The 18,879-nt window shown below is 39.4% G+C and overlaps 2 protein-coding genes across 5 annotated transcripts in view; one reads left to right on the top strand and one right to left on the bottom strand.

Moving 5' to 3' along the window:
• NEK11 (NIMA related kinase 11) overlaps positions 1-18,433 on the bottom strand; it is an 86,540-nt gene extending 68,107 nt beyond the window's left edge. For 2 of the 4 annotated variants that reach the window (XM_026045542.1, XM_026045544.1), the window contains exons 1-2: positions 18,358-18,433; positions 15,944-16,188 (exon numbers count right to left, since the gene is read on the bottom strand). In XM_026045542.1, the coding sequence (XP_025901327.1) occupies positions 15,944-16,113 (170 nt within the window). In that variant the 5' untranslated portion in view covers positions 16,114-16,188; positions 18,358-18,433. Of the gene's footprint in view, positions 1-15,939; positions 16,189-18,278; positions 18,337-18,357 lie in introns of those variants that run through there. The other 2 variants (XM_026045543.1, XM_026045545.1) reach the window with 2 other exon arrangements.
• A 209-nt stretch (positions 18,434-18,642) lies between these two features.
• Positions 18,643-18,879, top strand: part of ASTE1 (asteroid homolog 1) — a 5,738-nt gene continuing 5,501 nt past the window's right edge. The window contains 1 exon segment of the mRNA XM_026045514.1: positions 18,643-18,879. This exon segment is cut by the window's right edge and continues 6 nt beyond it. Coding sequence (XP_025901299.1) covers positions 18,646-18,879 — 234 coding nt within the window. The 5' untranslated portion in view covers positions 18,643-18,645.

The following is an 18,879-nucleotide window of genomic DNA, read 5'->3' as shown; positions in this document are numbered from 1 at the left end:
TTTTTTTTTTTTTTTTTTTTTTTTTTTTTCTCTTATTCTTCAGGTTAAGCAGGTGAATGTGCCAGGGTAGAATTTGTATTCAGACTCAGCTATCCAAAATGCTTGGAGTTGGGGAGTTGACTGCAAATCCGCCCTGAAAAAGAGCTTAGTTCAGGGCAGTAAGAAGAAGCGTTTTCTGCCAAGATTTTCCCACTGAAATGTTTTATAAAGCATGGCACACTGCACAGAAAGGAATATGGTTTCCATGTACTTCAACCAGCTGCTGAAGAATGCATCACTAGTTCACATCTGATGGGGTCATTTGAGCCTATCTGAGAATATTGCAGGTATTTCATTGRAACAAAATGACGAACACATGAAAAGTAAATTCCACTCTGAAATAATGTCTGCATAGTCCTTTTAATAATTTTTCATTCAATATCACATAGCTGTAAAGCCATGGGAGTTAAGCATAACAGCAATAAAACTGCAGTAATTCACTTGTTCTAAGGAAAAAAAAAAAAGCTGTAACTCTTCATAAGAAAATTTCTWTGTAAGAAAGAAATCTCAGTCTACATCTAGATCTCAATCATCAGTTACTGAGTAACAGTGCATGAATTTTTACATCAACTTGCCTAATCCCCATCTGGCAGCATGATGAACAAACACGCAAGTTGATTTGCCAGCATCTCTACAGACAAGGTTCCTACAACGAGGACTGGTAATATCTACTGCAATCTTCTCATCTTTGGCTGGCATGGGGACATTATTCCTCCTTGACATAGATCATGTCRCAGAACTGACAAACCGAATGAGTCCTTGTTAAACAGCGCAGGAGCCAAGTTCCTTATATACCAAAGACATCAATAAAATCCTGAGGTGTGGGGATAGGTTGTCATCTTAGTCACTCAGTGATTTTGATGCTGTCAACAGCTGTCAGACAACAAGACAGGTGTTTTTCTTATTAAAATTCATTCCCAGCAGAATCAATCAAGAAAAAGTACTTTTAAAAACAAGGCATTGGGTTTTTGGCTACATAAAACTAATTCATATCCAGAATTGGAACTCATTCGCATCAAGAAAGCAAACTTTTGTTTAATCAAGATTAAGTATATTTGTATGCCACTGGTAAATATGTGCACTGTCTCTGTGGATAAGRTTTGATTTTACCATGTCAAACATGAAAAAGATAACAGGAGCTTCTGCAAAGCTTTTAYATATACTTTAGAAAATTATATACACTTTCAATTATGTACTTAAAAAATTCTTTGCTGATTAAGYGCTGACAAATAAGTTCTCTCAGGGTCTCAGAGAGAGACCCCCCCATTTCTCAGAGAAAATGAACATCAGTTTCCAGATGTAAAGTTGGTTCTTTTCTGTTAACTTTGGAAGAAGCACTTTTTGACRAAAAAAATAGCAGTTTTCTTTTCACACAAAGTACACTGAATGGGGTTTCTGTACATTACAGAATTCACTATATTACAGGCTGTACTGCTAACATTGCATGAACTTACAGTTTCCTTCTGCAGAAGAACCAGGTTTGATAAGACGCAGAAAAAGACAAAACTAAAAGCTTTCTGTCAGAATTTCTTCTACATAGATTAGCTACATTTTTTGAATCCCTTAAGCACACCCTTGAGCATAAATTCACTTGACCCCATTCCAGTATTAACACAAGCAACTTCTGCCCTAACAGGCAGCAAAAATCAGCRCTTTTTGTGATTAAGAGACTCTCAGATCTCAAATCTGGCATTCCTGCTGATCAAACCATAAGCTGAGAGGCTTTCTGCCTATTAAAAAGAGGAAAAGCAATAGCATTTCTAATCATAAGAAAACAAACTAAAACAAACTTGCCTTAGCCAAGCAATACTGCATAAATTTCCCCTCTCTGAAGAAAAAAAAGCAGCTCTACAATCTGAAAGGGCCAAAGGGTTTCTTTGCACACGATACAACTTGCAATTTCAAGTTGTTTCATAATGAAGAATAAGTTATCCATGCTCATAATCCAGCTATAACACTTGTGTATTATCTGATGAAAATCTTCCAAGTATTGAACAGCATAGAAGAAGATAGGTTACACRAAATATTTTTAAAAAGCTTTCAAAGTATGTGATACACACATCTATTTTGAATATTGGAGATAATATTCTCCTCTTAAGAGTTTGTTGAGACCCCTTGGAGTAAACAGGTCATCTGAAGTTCATGATTTTCCTAAAATCTGTCCCCTAAATTTTCTGAAACAAAGCCTCAGGCTTCCAGCAGGATTAAAAGGTCCAGAACTATTTTCATAACTATTTCAGAACTASTTTCATAAATTTAGAACTCATAGATTTGAGAGGCAGATACAGCAACTGAGGTTTAAATAACTGAAATGTGGATGCCCTCTAAATGCAAGATAGATCTACTCCTTTTGAGACAATGCTAAATTAGATATACTGTTTTGTTTATGGTTATGTCTCACTGAATTTAGAATACAGGTGCATATGCCCATTAGATATGTAAGTACATATCAGTTAGAATTGTTCTGGAAGGGCTGGCAGATACCCTGAAGTTCAGTGCAGAGGTACCAGCCTCAACATCTCGTTCTGTGAAAAGCCCGAGTCTTGTGATTTAACAGTGTAAAGGTCCTTCCATATTAATCTTGAACAAACTGCAACTGCGAGAGTCTTGCAGCGAATGCATTAACATGTTGGATATGAAAAGCCCTGGCCGTGCTTCTCTCCAGCCCTTCCGGGGAGGCCGTGGCTGCGCGGCAGGGCCGCAAGGACACAGCCGCCCAGCGGGAACGCTTCTTTGAGCTCTCAGTAGTCACTGACACACAATATGCCACAATAGTGGCTCCCTCTATTCGCACTGATCTAAACCAAAATATTTGACAACCCATCTGGTATTTGTTTACATTGATGGCATGTTTTATTATTACATAATWTGGTTTATTGGAGCAGATGCAATTTTTAAAAGTTAACGAGACAGCCTATCTCCAAAGGCGCTGTCTACTAAGAAAACTGCAGTGCCAATTACTGACTAGCTGCATTTGTTTGCTGATAACACAGGGAGTCACAGTGTATCTCACAACTGCGTATTGCATTTCTGTGCCCTCCATCCTCTGCAGAACTACCCCTACACACTGATAACTCTTCCCTACAAGGACCATATGCAACTCCAAATAAACGTAGCACCTTGCAGCAGTGCTGGAAACTGGACCCAKTGAGAGGAGTGCTTACCTAATTCATGATTTCTTAAATACTATCCCTTAAATGGCAAACGGGGCAGCTACGGCACGGCAGGTGRGCACTGAAATGAAGATCGGACTACAGCCTCCGTATGCAAGTCCTGTCTGTGCAGCAGCTTCCACCGGATTCAGGTTGTTTGTTTAGGGAATTCATTACCAGGGGCACCACCTGCACGCAGACAGCTGAAGTCACCCATCATGACTGCCCCCCACAGCCACTTGCTTTCTGGAATATTACACACCAACATTTTCACGTTATAGCTGATGTGCAGCCCTCAAATGATCACTTTAGCTTACTATTGAAACTTCCGCTCCGAAAACATTACATTACTAGGAAATAATTTTTGATACATAGTCCTACCTGCCTCAAATTTGTAAGTCCCACTGTRTAAGTACTGTAATATTCATAGATGGATTAATCATTATTTCAKTTTCTAAATCAAGAATTTTAAGATGTTTAGTATCTCTTAAGCATCATTGAATGGTTAAATGATTTCTTAAATTCACAAGTGAAAAGAATGATTCATGCTTCATTTCCATCAGTGAGTCAAAACTAGAGCCCCCAAAACAAATTTTMAAGAAATTTGATTTTGTGAATGCTCTAACATATTCACTAGCACTTAACTGTTCAGCTCATGATGCAGTCTATGGTTATTCCTGAATTAACAGTTCCTATGAGTTTCCCAGAGGAGAGTATGTTTTCTAGGACAAATTCATGAGAGAAAATAATGTTGAAATAAATCTGCTCCAAGGAAGAGCATATCTGGTTTCCTTCTGCACTGAGCAAAATCTTGTATATACAAAGGAGCATGCTTGAAATTATTTTTAGTCAAGCATGTTTGCCAATTCTGGAAAAAAAACAGCAATTATAAAGCAAAGCAGATACTCCTGCTACATCCCACAGAATTGATTGTGCTCTATTACTAGTTTGCATGATAGCATCCATTAAGATTATTTATTTAGATATTCAGATGTGTTTAATAATTCTTTGGAACATTTTGGTTCAAGTCATCTATACTAATTAAAAATAAATTTAAGAATGGACATTGATCAATAAAGGAAAGATTTTCCTCCTAGAGCTGCATTTTTTTCAAACCATTTTATTTCCTACAAGCGAATGAAACGAAAATTACATTTATAGCTTCTTATGCACTTCAGCTCAGAATCTGGTTTTGATAGAGCACAATTAAAGGGAAGAAATATATGTCTACTCAGGACAATTACTAAAAACATTGCAGGGTAGGGACTGAATACACATTTGTGTATGCATTTAAAAAAAATACCCCTAGATGTAGAGGTATTCTAGATGTTACATTATCACCATCTACTGTTCATTATTTTATCTGAAAAGGACTACCAGCCTTCATTGTATTTTCTCCAGTCTAGTCTTGTTTAAGAATGTAATTAAATGTCACTAACCTAAATGGATTTCTGGAGAGGAATGTGACAGGGCTAAATAATTTGTTTATTCTCTAGATCTTTGAATATGTAATTCCATCAAATACCAAATCACCTGAAACAGACATTTTCCCATTGCAATTTCTTTGTACACACTTGATACATTTCAGTATTAACTGCTCTCTGCTAATTGACGTTCCCTTTCAGAAGAAAAGCCACATATCATTAAGCTTGACTGCAGCATTAGTTATTTGCAAGCATTATTATTTGATTAAACATCCTGCAATTGCCATGTTACATTTTTGTTAAACTTGCAGTCTTGGGTTGAAACACCTTCCCGAAAGCAGCTCAGTTGTATATGAATACAGAAATCAGTCTGAAATTAGAAATGTCAAAAATCTACATGTTATCTGATCTATATGCATCAGATATAGAAAATACAGATAATTTTAAAGAATAGAAATTTCCAAATGAAAGTCAGACACACTAAGTAATCACTGTCAGAGTGTATCCTCCAGAAATTCAGATTAACACATTTTCTAATGCAAAATGTAATTGGCTTGTTCATGAATGTAAGTAAATTTGTAAGCAGAATTATGTTCTTTTAAATGTTGCAAGTACATTTAATGCCAACAATATTGTCTCTTCTGCGAAACCAATTCCCTTAAGCCATTTAAATACTAATTTACTTCAGCTCTGAGAGGAAAGCTCATGCTTCCTACGTGTCTCTTGCAAGCAGGCATCTCTTTCAATGTTTATTTCTGATATATATTCATTAAACTATGCTACCAAAAAGAAGCAAGCCTGTGCACAAGGGAGAAGAGCAGAACTTCCAGCTGTACAAAAGCACATTATAGAACAGTCTGCAATCAAAAGCTATGGGAATCCAGCAAAGCTAACTGAGGAAATTAATTATGTATAACATCTATTGGTAGATAAAAGTCTTTTTACACTTTCTAGCCTTCCTGGATACAATAGAATCCAGTGAAATATGTGCAAATSAGAAGTGAAGCCACTAGCCAGCAACACTGAGAAGTTATTTCAGAAGGGCACACCATAAATACAAGTGAAGCCATGAACTAGGAACCATGTTTACTAAATGTCACTGTGTGCCACATGAGAGCAACAAAGAAAAACAGAGATGGGGAAAGAAAAATATACCGATAATCCAGCAAATCAAGAATTTATTCTGCTCATTTTCTCATTACCATTTACTGAACTCACTAAAGACCCCTTCTACATGGAAGAAAGTACAATATTCTTCATTGAGAATGAAAAGAAAACACACCCTGCCAACAAGGGCAAACTGCAATGTACAATACATCAAGTATGTTCAAATATTGCAAAAATACACACTATCTTTGATGCAGGGGGTCACAGTTTGACCTAAATCAAAAATGCTGTGCCTCTCTGCTTACTTAGTAAAATTATCTTACAAACGAATAAAATTAAACAACAGTTCCAACAAAATGAGGCAGAAGTGAACTCAGGGCATTTRCATTAATCATTAAATTCTGTCTCTGATGTATGTCTCAAAGAACCAATAATTTGTCAGAAATGCTTAAGCATAATTCTCCACCCAATACTAAAAACAATGTATATAAATGTAACAAAAAAAGCATGATCCCAATCATCAGCATTGCCCATTGCCTCYCCTCAGATCATGGCCAGGTGGGGGCTGCAGTGGGGAGCTCAGGAAAGCTCAGCCAGCCCTAGAGGGTGAGACTTAGAGGAAACCTGAGCAATTTTTTCTTTAAGGCACTTTTCCACCCAATCATATCAACTAAAGATACGTGGGGGTGACAGAGCCCTGAACAGGCTGCCCAGAGAGGTTGTGGAGTCTCCTTCTTTGGAGATCTTTAAAACCYGCTTGGATGCAGCCTGTGCCACCTGCTCTGGATGACCCTGTATGTGCAGGGGGTTGGACTAGATGACCTCTGAGGTCCCTTCCAACCTTAAGGGTTCTGTGATTGTATGATCTGGTTAGACTGCACCACAGTTAAATGGACAAACCCCACTGAAAATCAAAATGAAAGAAAGGTGCACTAAAAAAAAAAGAAAAATAAACAGGAGAAGCAAAAATACAGGAACCCCAAAGCTCAAAAAGATGACTTAGAATTAAAAATTATACCGGACATGGCTGCACAGGATTTCCACAGGCATCTACATCACACAAGCTGAATGAAAGGCACCGAGATGATCTAAGCACTCACTTTTTAATTTCACAGAGCTCATGCAGAGTACTGGGCTACAAACTTTGTTAAGATGAGAGTGCTCAAAATTTTAACAAAGGAAAAGCCCACACCAAGGCCTGCAGCCTCTCTGCAGCTCCTACCAGCTAAATCCCTCACCACAAATGCCATGGCCTACGCCCCAGCGCCAGCTGTCCTGCAAACCCCACTAGAGRCTTATCCAACTTCTGAACTCTCCTAAAGAGAGATCTAAATAAATTGTTTCACTGGGATACAGACCATGTCTTGGACACCTGTGTGCTGTAAACCTCAATACTGTTGTTGTTCTAGTCTATCAGTTTTTAATCAGTGAAGACGTGTGCATCTGTGCTTTCCACAGTGTTGTGGTAGCTGCACRTAGGTGTATTTTTCATGGAGGGAAAAATGTGGAACTGTTCTGGGCTCTAACATGAGCTCCTGTCCTCTCTCTCTTACGTCCATCGCTAGGTAGCTCTGCAGGTCTCTAACCCTATGGCAGTGGGGCTTGGAGGGCAGCTGAGCCCCAACAAGGACGCAGGGCATATGGACTAAAGCATCCTGCTGCTTATGAAGTCCTGATCCACAGGCCCAGCTTTGACATGCGAACTAGCCCACCATTAGCTGTACATATTTTCACCTAAGAATTAATTTGAACACGCACTGTGTTATCAAACTAGTCCCTGAACTACTATTGGCCTGACCTGGAAATGATCTGAAACAATTTTGGCCCAAGCTGCAACTCTGTACCACCAATGAAGCAAACCTTGTACTGTTTGACTCCAAGAAAATGTGTTGGAAATCCTAAATGAACATACAAGGGCTTTAGCCATGGTTACAAAGGCTTCAGTAAAGTGTCAACATACATTGAGGTCAGGGATCCCACATGCACCATTGACAGAAGCGGTTAAGTCACGCTTAACCACTGAAATGGGAAGATTATAGTGACTAACTTTTTCAACTGCTCCAGTTAAAGCAGCCAAAATTATCTACTGAGGTTCTGTGTCACAATATTTCATGTTTGAGGCCAAGAAAGACCATGCACGTGAACTGTTAGGGCAGCTCAGCCGATAGACCAGGTTACAGCTGGTGACCTGCTCTCTAGGGGAGGGGACAGCGTTCACCTCATGGAAAAGAGCAAACAACAGCTTGCTCAGAAAAGCTTATCGGAAAAGAAGCAGCAATTAATGACGTCCTGCAGGAGCTGCTCCTTTGTTCAGTTACCAAGGAGATCAAGAATATTTGTTCAAAAACCTAAGATGACTCGAGGATCCTGGGTTTAATTTCTAATTTTTATTTTCAGGGCTAAAAGCGGGAGAAGAAAAAAGGCAGCCAGCAGGATTAGATAAGCAAGCACAGGGCAACTGGCAGGGGGTCATTTGTTATTGTTTTAATCAATTCACTTTCAAATGAGCGTTCCCTTGGAATAGCTTCAGAGAAACAAACAGGCAGCAAACACCGGGACTTAAGGATCCAGCAATCTGCTGGCTGGCTCTTGGATATTCATAAGTTACAAAACTCTTCCACCTTTAGATTTTATTTCATTTGTAGTAAGAAGTCATAAATAATTGAAAGTCATGGGATAAATTATTCAGCTAAGTGCACAGTTTCCAAGGACTCCTAGTGTGAGCCGGGATTAATGGGATAATGCAAGGCAGAGGCAGAAGCTGAGCTGACACCCCACAATTACCACATGCAGAACAGTGCTGGGGGGCTGGCACCTCTCAGCATGCGCCTTCCACCAAGGGGACGTATAAGCACCTCTTGAAAATTTATGAACTAGAAGTCCCTGGTGCCCACTGTGTATTTCAGCTGCTGTCCATGCACAGTTTTGAATTAGTGAAACTTAAGCCAGAGCTTCACTTTGCACAACCAACTAGGACATTCATTATCTATGAGTGATAACACTGTCCTTCAAAACTAACATTGAACACAGACCTCTGCTGTAAAGAGATATTGTCTTTAAACGTAATTACCTGCTAGAGTTAACTGATAAACTAATCAGGAAGACAGGGCTAGAAGAGACTGCAGGAGTATTACCATGCTTGCAGTTTAAATGCTGATACAATCCTGCTACTTCTTTAATACATAATTGATTTGGGGTGGGTCAGGAAACAGGTCTATGATTGCCAACAAAAAAAAAAAAAAAAAAGGGAAGCTCCTCAGATATTTAGATGAACATGTGCAAAATCTTAGATGATTCCAGACTTTGAAAGAATGAAGAAATTGAAGAGGGCCTGCATTTCAAATAGGCTTTGTAAATCTGATGTCAGTTTGCATGATGGAAATCCAATGTTTTCTGAATGCAGCAATACATTTAAGGCCATACTGACTCATTATTAAAAAAAAAATCCTATCAACTATTTCTTACACGCAATATTGAGAGGCCAGCCTTGTGTTTCACATCACAGATTGGATTTGAACAAAACAATGAAACTGGCAGTTTTATAAAGCAGCACTGATTTGATAACTTCTGAGGTAAATAAACTTCATTTTAACTACCAATAAAATGTTATATTCACACAGAGGACTGACTTGAGTTTCCTATCAAATAAGATCAAATAAGCTTCAAAGCATTTACATAGTATATATTGGCAAAGAACTGGAAGTAAATATTAAATATCAAATACACTAAAAAGCCGCAGGAAAATTGACAGTAAGTGTCCAACCACCTGTTCAAAATTTATCCAATTGTCCCAAACTCATTAAGCTTGTCTATGAAACAAAGAATTGTCTGACAAATACTACCCAAAATATGGATCTACTGGCCAACTTCAGCCCAATTTATCAGAACAGTAGCAATCCCAGGGATTTTGAGATGAAACTATTCAATGAGCTAAGTGGGACATGGAAGAGACCTAGATTAGCAGCTCCTGAGTCTCAAAAGTTCTTTGCTGCTTGAGCTGTCAAAYCGTCAATGTAGGCAGAGCTCTCACCTCATCTGTGCATGCACTCAGAGACTGACACAGCTTCACCTTTCCAGCCACTAACTAGGGAATGCAGAGAGAAAAATATGTATAGATACTAGGAGAAATACTAGAGGGAAGGAAGAAGCTGGAGGTATGTTTAGAGAAAGCAGAACTGCATACATTGCAGAAAAAGCTTCTAAATAAAAATATGAAAATATGTGAAATACTGCAAATGGACATCCAGTGATTTGCATCCCCACCTACCATGTCTAAATTCAATTCGAACCCTGGAAAAGATTAAAAACTCTTCAAACATTTGCAATACATGTAATCCTTATGTACAGGCCAGTTACATATTAGCTGAGTTACTTTGCAATTTGAAATAAAGATTTACCAAAGCGCATTTTAGGGATCACTAGAATGGAATGGCAGTGTCAATACTCGGCAATTCAATCTCTTTTTAGAGGATATACAGGACATGGCTTAAAACCAGAAGATTATCAAATACCTAATGGAGAAAACCRCAAATAAAATACAAAACGTGCCATCCTGAACTGAGAAGCTTCCTTTCTTGTAAACACATCTCYTGTGTTTCAGTGACTTTGGTGTAAATGTGGTATATAGATGGTCTTTCTCCTGGAAGGATTCTCTAGTACAAAACAAGCTCCTCCATAGTTAAGAGTGGCTCGGGAACTGGACTTTCTTTTTAAGAGGGCATTAATTTTGTTCTCAGCTATCTGTTTTCACAGAGATCATAGGAAGTGATCATAGGAAGATCTGAGGTGTCTCAGTCTCTGCCATGCTTGGTCAGAGCATCCAACTGAATCAATAACTCTTGTAAGACATGGATAGCAAATTAGGTAACTTTCAACACAAATAGGAAGGATAATGTCATTTGCTCTAGCCCTAAACCAAAAAAAAAAAAAAGAAAAAAAAAAACATTTTCTTTTGAGGTAATTATGACGAAATTTGACGAAGTGGTTTACCACATGTCTTCACAAGCCAGTTGTTTTAGAATGAAGTTAACTGTAATTCTTAAGTTTAATGGCCAGTATGAGATAACTCTATGGAGGCACCACCTTGCACCACATTACAAATCACTGGTTTGGCTTTTTTCCCACTCCTCTGTGGACAATACACCTCGGAAAAAAATAAACACTGCCAAGAAAGGCAGAGAAGCTTAAATGCGTACAGATTTTCTCAAAACAGAGCATTTGAGAACACAGGAAAATGCATTTGGCCTGCACAGAACTGGAATTTTCTAAATGAAAATGCTGGAGGTCATCAGCATTAGAGTGTKGTATTATTAGGCATTTTCCACTTAGATCTGCAATTGCTAAGTTGTGGCAGCTGCTTACAGAAATCTGTAATTTTCCAGTTAATACAAGGTGAAAGGAAAAACTAAAGTGGAAAAGAGTTTCAGAGTCACATAATAAAAAAGGTAAAATTATAGAAAACATCCCAGACCGTGAAAAAAAAAATTGCAAAAACAAACCAAAACCCACACATACAAACGTAGTGCAATACGTAAGGAATGAAGGAATGATCATACAACACAATACTATCAAGAGTGACATGCAGTTGACACCTATATACACTACTATACTGCTAGACCTTCATATTCTTATCTATACCTATTTTGATTTTAAAATGTACAAATAATCTAACACTCTGCACTCAAGTTTTTCCAGCTTTTCATATGGAAGACGAGATTTCCTCTGTCAGCAGGGAGTGCTCTGTCACACAGAGCCACGAACAGCTCATCTGTTTATACTCTGTTCCTAATTATCTACATTCTAAACACAAGGCTTTATTTTTGCAGTTTCCAGCACACTGGTGAAGAAGTCATACAATAAAAGATCCCAAGGATAAGGACTGTGCATGACAGTAAGGTCATCCTCAGTGTAGTCACCTGCTACTGAACAAATACTCAAGGTGAGAATAGTATTTGCCAATGTGTCTGTTATTTTTTCATCTCCACTTCAAAGCTAATTCATATTCCAATGTGAATTTTACAGTAGATTCCTCAGCATTATGATTTTTCTTGTGCTTCTTTTCAGTCCCAACGTGTCCTTCTCTCTGACTTTGATTGCCTACAGAAACAGCAGGAGAGAAACTTTTTTCTCCCAACCTCTTTTAAGGAAACTGCAAATTCGATCACTGTTTGCTGCTACTTGGGAGCCTCACATTATCATGTACTGTTTTATGAAACCACTACTGTTAACTGCTTGCATTGTTAAAATTCTATTGTTGAAATCAGATATTTAAATCAGGAGATGTAAATAATTTCACCTCAACAAGCTACTGAATACAGATTTCAGTGCTAAAGGTTATTCAAAGAAAAAAATGCAGTTTAGAATCTTTTAGGGCAGTAGATCTCCAGAGATCTCCTGCTCAACAGTGTATTTAACTATCTAGGAGTAAAAAAAAAAAAAAAAAAAAAAAAAAAAAAAAAGTAGGTTGTTTCTTTCTCAATTCTACAAATACCAGTGTCTCAAAGAACAGCCTGCTTTAAAAAAATATGAATTCTGAGTAGCAGATATTTTACCTACTTTCATTTCAAATTCATCATCTTTGCTTCCTCTATTATTAGTGGATACACCAGTTCTCTCTTCCACCATGACCTTGTCCTTATCCCGAGCTTGTGCCTTATTCATCTCTTCCCCCTTCTAATATTGCCTTACCTTTCTCACCTGTCAGAGATGCCAAATTTTTCATTTGGCCACCTCCAACAACAGCACTTCTCCACCAACCTCCATCCAACCTTCTGATCTCTCTTATCTTCTCATTCCCATTTCCTCATCCACTTGTCTTCTTGCTGTTTCATAAGTGCTCACAAGTGCACTTGTGTCTTCCTTCTCTCTAAAGACTCACCTTTCATCACTTGCCTTCATTTTCCCTCTTTTTGCTCTTATGTTCTATAGGTTTACACGAGTCCTGTACCTTTCTAAAACTTTCAAATTGAAAATAGCCCTTTACAAACTGCTTTTGTAAGCAAATTCTCAATTGAGAAATTGAGAAATCCTCAATTTCTTATTTACTTATACATATATGCATTCCACATAATTAATTCTCCTAAAAATTCATTTTGGAAACTTTCCTGTAGTGCGATAGCCACAAAACTTGTTACCGCTTAGCCAGTGGTTACAACACATCAGTAGATTTTCATCCTCAGTAGTATTTTTTTCCATGTTTACAGGCATGAAATCTCCCTTCTATAACATCTATAAGGTCTGTCTATAAGGTTTTTGCAGTACAGACTTTCTGTGCTGGGTTTTTGCAGCATTCATAACAATATTGTCCTGGCCAACTCTAATCTAAGTAACAGCAATAAACACTGCTGTTACAGAAAGAGAGGAAACACATAGAAAATCTAACATTTGTTCCTCCAAATACACATGCTACTTGCATTAAATGAATGACCATGAAATAAAGAAGCCATTTAAACAATCCTCTCCTCTCCAGCTGCCAGGTAGTCCTGATGGGAGCCTCCATACACCCATCCAGCAACCTTATGTGGCCAGGTATGTGAAGGTACCTGAGCTCTCTGCAGCCCAGGATGCTTCCTGGAGGATTTTAGACATCATGAGTTATCAGGGCACTGAGCCAGAGCTGCCAGAGCTGTCAGTGCTGTCAGTGCTGGTACATCCAGCTGTAACCTGGACCAGAGCAGCTCCAGGGCAGGCCAAGGAACAGCTTTGCAAGGCAGCAGGAGGTGGCAGCAGCAGCAGCACACAACTGCTGCACAGTAACATTTCTCAGCAGCCCCTTCCTCACCCCTATCAGATGGGGTCTGGCCCCCCTGCAGCTCTCTCTCTCTTCCCATCTGCCTGATGCTAAGCAAGAGCCAGGAACAGCAGCTGACGAGGGCTCCGAAGCAACTTCTRCTTCTCTCTGGGCGCTCTGCTGACAAAAGAGGCCTGCTCAGGAGCAGACCCTTCTGTGGGCAAGAAAGATTAATTTTGCAGAAGTGACTACAGATGAGACGAGCACCCACATAGGACTTCCATTCCTGCAGGAACACTTCTGCCCAAACTCTTGGGTCTACACTTCATTGTTCTGCATGAACTAAGCCAATATAACAATGGGACTGAGGCACTTCTACTTAGATACTTGTATTCATCTGTAATAACCACTCTCATCGTTAAATGCAAAAATATTGATACTGAAAACAGGGATCCTGGTATACTTGGTATAGACAGGGCCACATATTTCCAAAAAAACTATCTATGCCCTAAAGCCATTGAGGCAAGTGGATTTATTAATATTAGTAAAAATCCAAATGAGTATTACAATTCACTGGAAAACACATCGAGCTATTTCAACTCAATACTAGGAATTTTAGCAGCCTACCAGAACACAATGTACTCAAAAAAGCTGTATTAAATTTTAGTGGTGTAGAAGCAAGAAGCTGGCATCCATTTCCACAGGAGGCAGGTAYTGCTGGCCTGACCAGCTCTTTGTACACAGCTTCTATATGAAATAAGCCTGTTAACTTGAGGCATGCCCCAGATTATCACATCGTCCCTTCCAGCTGAAGCAACTCTATATATAATGCTTCCATTATAATACTTTATCCTTTTAGGGATAAAGAAATAGAAGGCATGTCCAGGAACTGTTTTCCTGATCATGGAAAAGCTATGTAGACCACACATGAAATTACATGATAAGCAGTGTTAGGCAGTGTGAGTTAAGTCATTCCRTATGTAACACACTGAAAGAAATTAAGTAGATTTTTCAACAGCTAAAACAATTATGAAAAATAACTTTTTGAACAGCTTCTGTATCATTACACAAGATTTAGCCTACTGAGAATTTGACTTCTTACGGTTTATTTTATGCTCTTTCACAGTGCTTTAGACTATTACATGAGAAGACTAGATGATTTTCAGGAAACTATCTGTGACTGAATTCATGCTGTAGCTAACATTTTTCTCAACATGTTCTCGATCATCTCTGAGGCAATGAAACTAAAATTCTAATTCTGTTAAGGTAATTTAGGAGCTAAATACCTCCATTCCTTTTATAGGCCAAAATACTTTCAGAGCTCTATAAAGATTTGAAGTGAGAAGTATAATCATTAATTTTTCATTTTCTCTTAGAAATATATATTTATATGCGCATTTACTTCTCAAAGGGAAATGTTATGGATAATGTTATGGAAGCAGTACAATTCCATAACAGATTCTTTTCTTACTTGAAAGTAATGTTAACGATGTGTCTTTTTACTACCATACCACATTTTACTACCATACACAATCAATATCATTAAACAGAAGAAGCTGTCTAACCTCTCTATTGAAATGCTGCCTGAGGTTTCATGTCYATCTGGGCCAATATTTATTCACTACTACCTGCCTAAATGGCAGAAATTTAGGGGAATACCCTTTTCAACCTATGTTTCAGCTTTAGGAGGACTAGAGGGGAATAACTGTGATACGATTACCCCCAAGTGGTATAATTAGGAACTACAGACCATTATAACGAAAGGAATTTGCCCCGTTAAATACTGTTGTAGTATTTAACAACAGTATTTAATGAAACAAAAGAAGAAGAATATGCCAAATGATACYCAGCCTCTGCACTGAGGGTGACATGGGACATGTTATCACAGGTTCATCCCTATCAAAAGACAGGCATGAAATGCTGCAGGCAGTRAATGTTTCTTCAAAACAAGGTCACCACAAATTAGCCTGCTTAAATAAAAGTCTAAAGGAAAAAAAATAGAGAAAAGTATTTATAGGCAAAACATATATTGCTTGTCTTGGGTCTTCAGCAGCTTAGACTATAGTCCAAAACACCAAAGCTGAAGATAGAGCCTTTAGAGTCCTATAAACTCAGGTAGTTCCTATATCTAAGCTGTATGACAAACAAAGCTAACAGAAAAAGAAAATAACAGATATTTTCTTCACTTTTTAACTGAAACCTCCATTTCATCCTGAGTAGTAAATTAAAAGGACTTAGACACAAGCACCATCTGATATTTGGTAAAATATATTAAAAACAAATCCAGTGGGAATTTAAGTCAGCATAAGGCCTGCTCCTATTTCATACCATCACTAAAGTTAAACAGTGTGTTTGTTAAGGGTGCAGGATAACACCAAATTGAGAATCAAAACAAAAACTAATACAAAGAAAACATCTACAATGTAAAAAAAAAAAAATATATATATATGGTCCGAATATTTTTATTTCAAGTATCTGAAGTGCTTACTCACAATTCTGCTCCTGGCTTTGCTTTCTTGTCAGAAACCAGATAAACACTTCCAAAGCTCCCATTGCCAAGTTTCCTCCGAATGATGTATCTCCTTGCGAACAGAGCATCTGAGCAAGAAGAATTAGATCTGGTAACGGTGACCTGCTTTGCAGTTTCTTGAAATTTGAGCATTGTTCTGGGCAACAGAAACTGAAAATTTCTCTAGATTATAGCTTTCCAAGTCTCTTACTCTTCTAAGGATGTTCACTAGAAACACAGAAACAGAGAGGAAAAAAAAGGATTCAGTGAATGTGCTACTTACTAAAATGCTCATCCAATTCTGCTACAGCACTTAAAGGGCTTAACTTACAGAGAAACACAAATTATGTAAAAATATTATGTATTAAACTGTGGGCAGCAGACTTGAAAATGAAACTCCAGATAATGGAGATGTGGCATGTCAATACTAAACAGATGTACTGAAAGAACATGATGGGGAATATGAAACACGATATCTATACATTAATGTATTTGGAAGTTTAGGTTTTTTCTTTTTCAAAAACAGGAACAACTATGTCTGTATTTCACCTTACAGTTTCTCCCAGATGTGTCACAAAGAATTATATYCTATCTTTATAGCACCAATTGTTTTTCCTCTTATCTTTATTCCAGTGATAGCTTCATTGATTCAACATGATTCACCATTAGCATCTACTGAAAATTTGCACTTCCTGACTACCAGCAAGTCCGCAGGCCTCTCAATAAACCCTGCTTCTTCTACCTTTCTTTCTCCTTTGCTATAATAGCCTTTCTTGATCCACCTTTTAATAATCCAGCTGTGATTTGTGATCCTGCAAACATAGAGACCACCAGGCAAAGGTCTAATGCTTCCACGGCCTCCAGTAATTGAACACAACTTTTGAATCACTTTGTATCCTTCCCCTTTCTCATTCCAACTGGCAAGGGGTAGGTTTCTCTGCCCACTGCTTTCATTACCTTGCTTTTTATGAGGCTGTGAGCATTATTTGTACCTCAGGATCCTTTGTAGCAAATAAAGGCAGTTTAAAATCCTATGATGAATGCAACTGCTCGCACCATCAACACTGCCTGTAGCAGTGCAGGGTCACCACACCACGTTTGTTCAGCTGTCAATGTAAGCCAAAAATTACATTGTGCTGTTTTGGAAAAGGAAAATGAAAAATGCATCATATTAAAATCTGCATTATTGCAGACTGCAAGTGATAGTCTTTACTTCCTAACAGCTACAGAGCCCTAATGAAGATTACGATTCTGTATTTTGTAACAGTAACACTGTGTGTACATGAACCTATTTTAACATCCATCTGCTGAGCTGCTGGCACGCTTTGTCAACGGGCCTGGCTTGGCAATGTCACAGGATTACAAGCCATCTTAACAATGATACAATCTTCCAAACACACAGACTTGTGAGATTCTGCTTCTATAATCTCCTTCAGGGAGCAAATTTTGAAATGCAAATGGCAAGCAAAAAATGTCAGCTAAAAAATGCCTTACTGCTTCTTAACTCCCACTCTAAAGCATGAATGGACCACGCTGAGGTTGCTAGGAGAACAGAAAAATTTCCATAAAATATTACATTGAAAAATATGTAAACTTTCTAGACTTGGCACTTACTACTCTCTAAGGAAGCCTGTGCTCGTGGAAGTCTGAATATGCCTTTGTAAATGCCAGACAGAGCAGCTTCAGCCACCTAAGTTTCTGAAATAATTAGCACTTAAAAATCAACTGCTGTCACCTCTTTCCAGGTAACAGTCAGTGCTGCCACTCACCTTGTGATTTAGGTATTTACCTGACTCCTAGGAGTTTGTCCCCATCCTTTTACACTACAACATTACACTTCAGAGTGCCCACTGAGACTAATTCCTCTGCTTTATTTACAAGCCTGTCTCTCACCTCCTGTTCTCTCTATGCTTCAATTTCCGCCCATCTACAATAAGGAAACCACTTTGCAAACAGCTTCGGTCACATTATGGGCAGGATCCGGTGGCTGCAGCAGCACTCAGGGACAGATTTAGAGGATAAGCACCAGTGCTGGATGGCTCAGCCATGATCCTACTCAACTTGATAACCATTTTCCAAGCAGCAATACACCAACTGCTTCATTAAAGTGCAGGATAAATACAAGGAAAAAAAAAAATCCAAGTGTTGAGACCCTTCCTCTCCAAAAGCCCTTCTCTGTTCAGCCTGACACCACCTTGGCAATCGCACGGTACTTTTTCCTTGTCAGCTTTTTTCATATCTCATTTCCTTCAGGCAACCCTCAGCTTTCTCCCACGGCRCTTAATGTATCCCTACACTTTATGAGGCCCGAGACAAACCTTCCTTCGCTGATCAAACCCCTTCCCTGCTCCTCTCGAGTTTTCCTGGTTCTCCACACCACACGAACCCCTCTGGTACCTCAGCCACCACTTCTCCCTCACTTGCAGGACCAGCTCCACAGCTCTAACGCTTAAACTCCGCCTCTCCTGCAGATTTATTTCCTCCGGTCCTTCCCTYGGCCCGGCCCGGTTCCGTCCGGCCCGGCGGCCGACGAGGCCCRGGCCGTGTTTGCGCCCGTCGCTAGGAGACGCCGCGCATGCGCAGTGGCCGCCATCCCCCCCTCCCCACCAGGGCGGAGAGGCCCTGGATTGGGCGGCGGCGGCGCCACTTCCGGAGCGGCGGTTGGAAGCCGTTGGCGCCGCCATCATGGGCGTCCCGGGGCTGGCGAGTTTTGTGGAGGAGCACGGCGGCTTCCTGGCGCCCGTGCGCGTGCGGGGCACCAAGCTCGTCATCGACGGCAGCAGCCTCTACCACTGGCTCTACCTGAGCTGCGGCGCCGACGTGCGGCGCGGCGGCGACTACGGCGCCTTGGCGGCGGCCGCGCGCGCCTTCTTCGGCAGCCTGCGCGCGTGCGACGTGGCCGCCTGCGTGCTGCTCGAC

This window comes from Nothoprocta perdicaria, unplaced genomic scaffold (assembly GCF_003342845.1).
Source record: "Nothoprocta perdicaria isolate Ctin4 unplaced genomic scaffold, notPer1 scaffold_40, whole genome shotgun sequence".
Taxonomy (NCBI): Eukaryota; Metazoa; Chordata; class Aves; order Tinamiformes; family Tinamidae; genus Nothoprocta; species Nothoprocta perdicaria.
The sequence above is the reverse complement of the archived record's forward strand: the minus strand, read 5'-3'. Positions and strand labels throughout refer to the sequence as shown.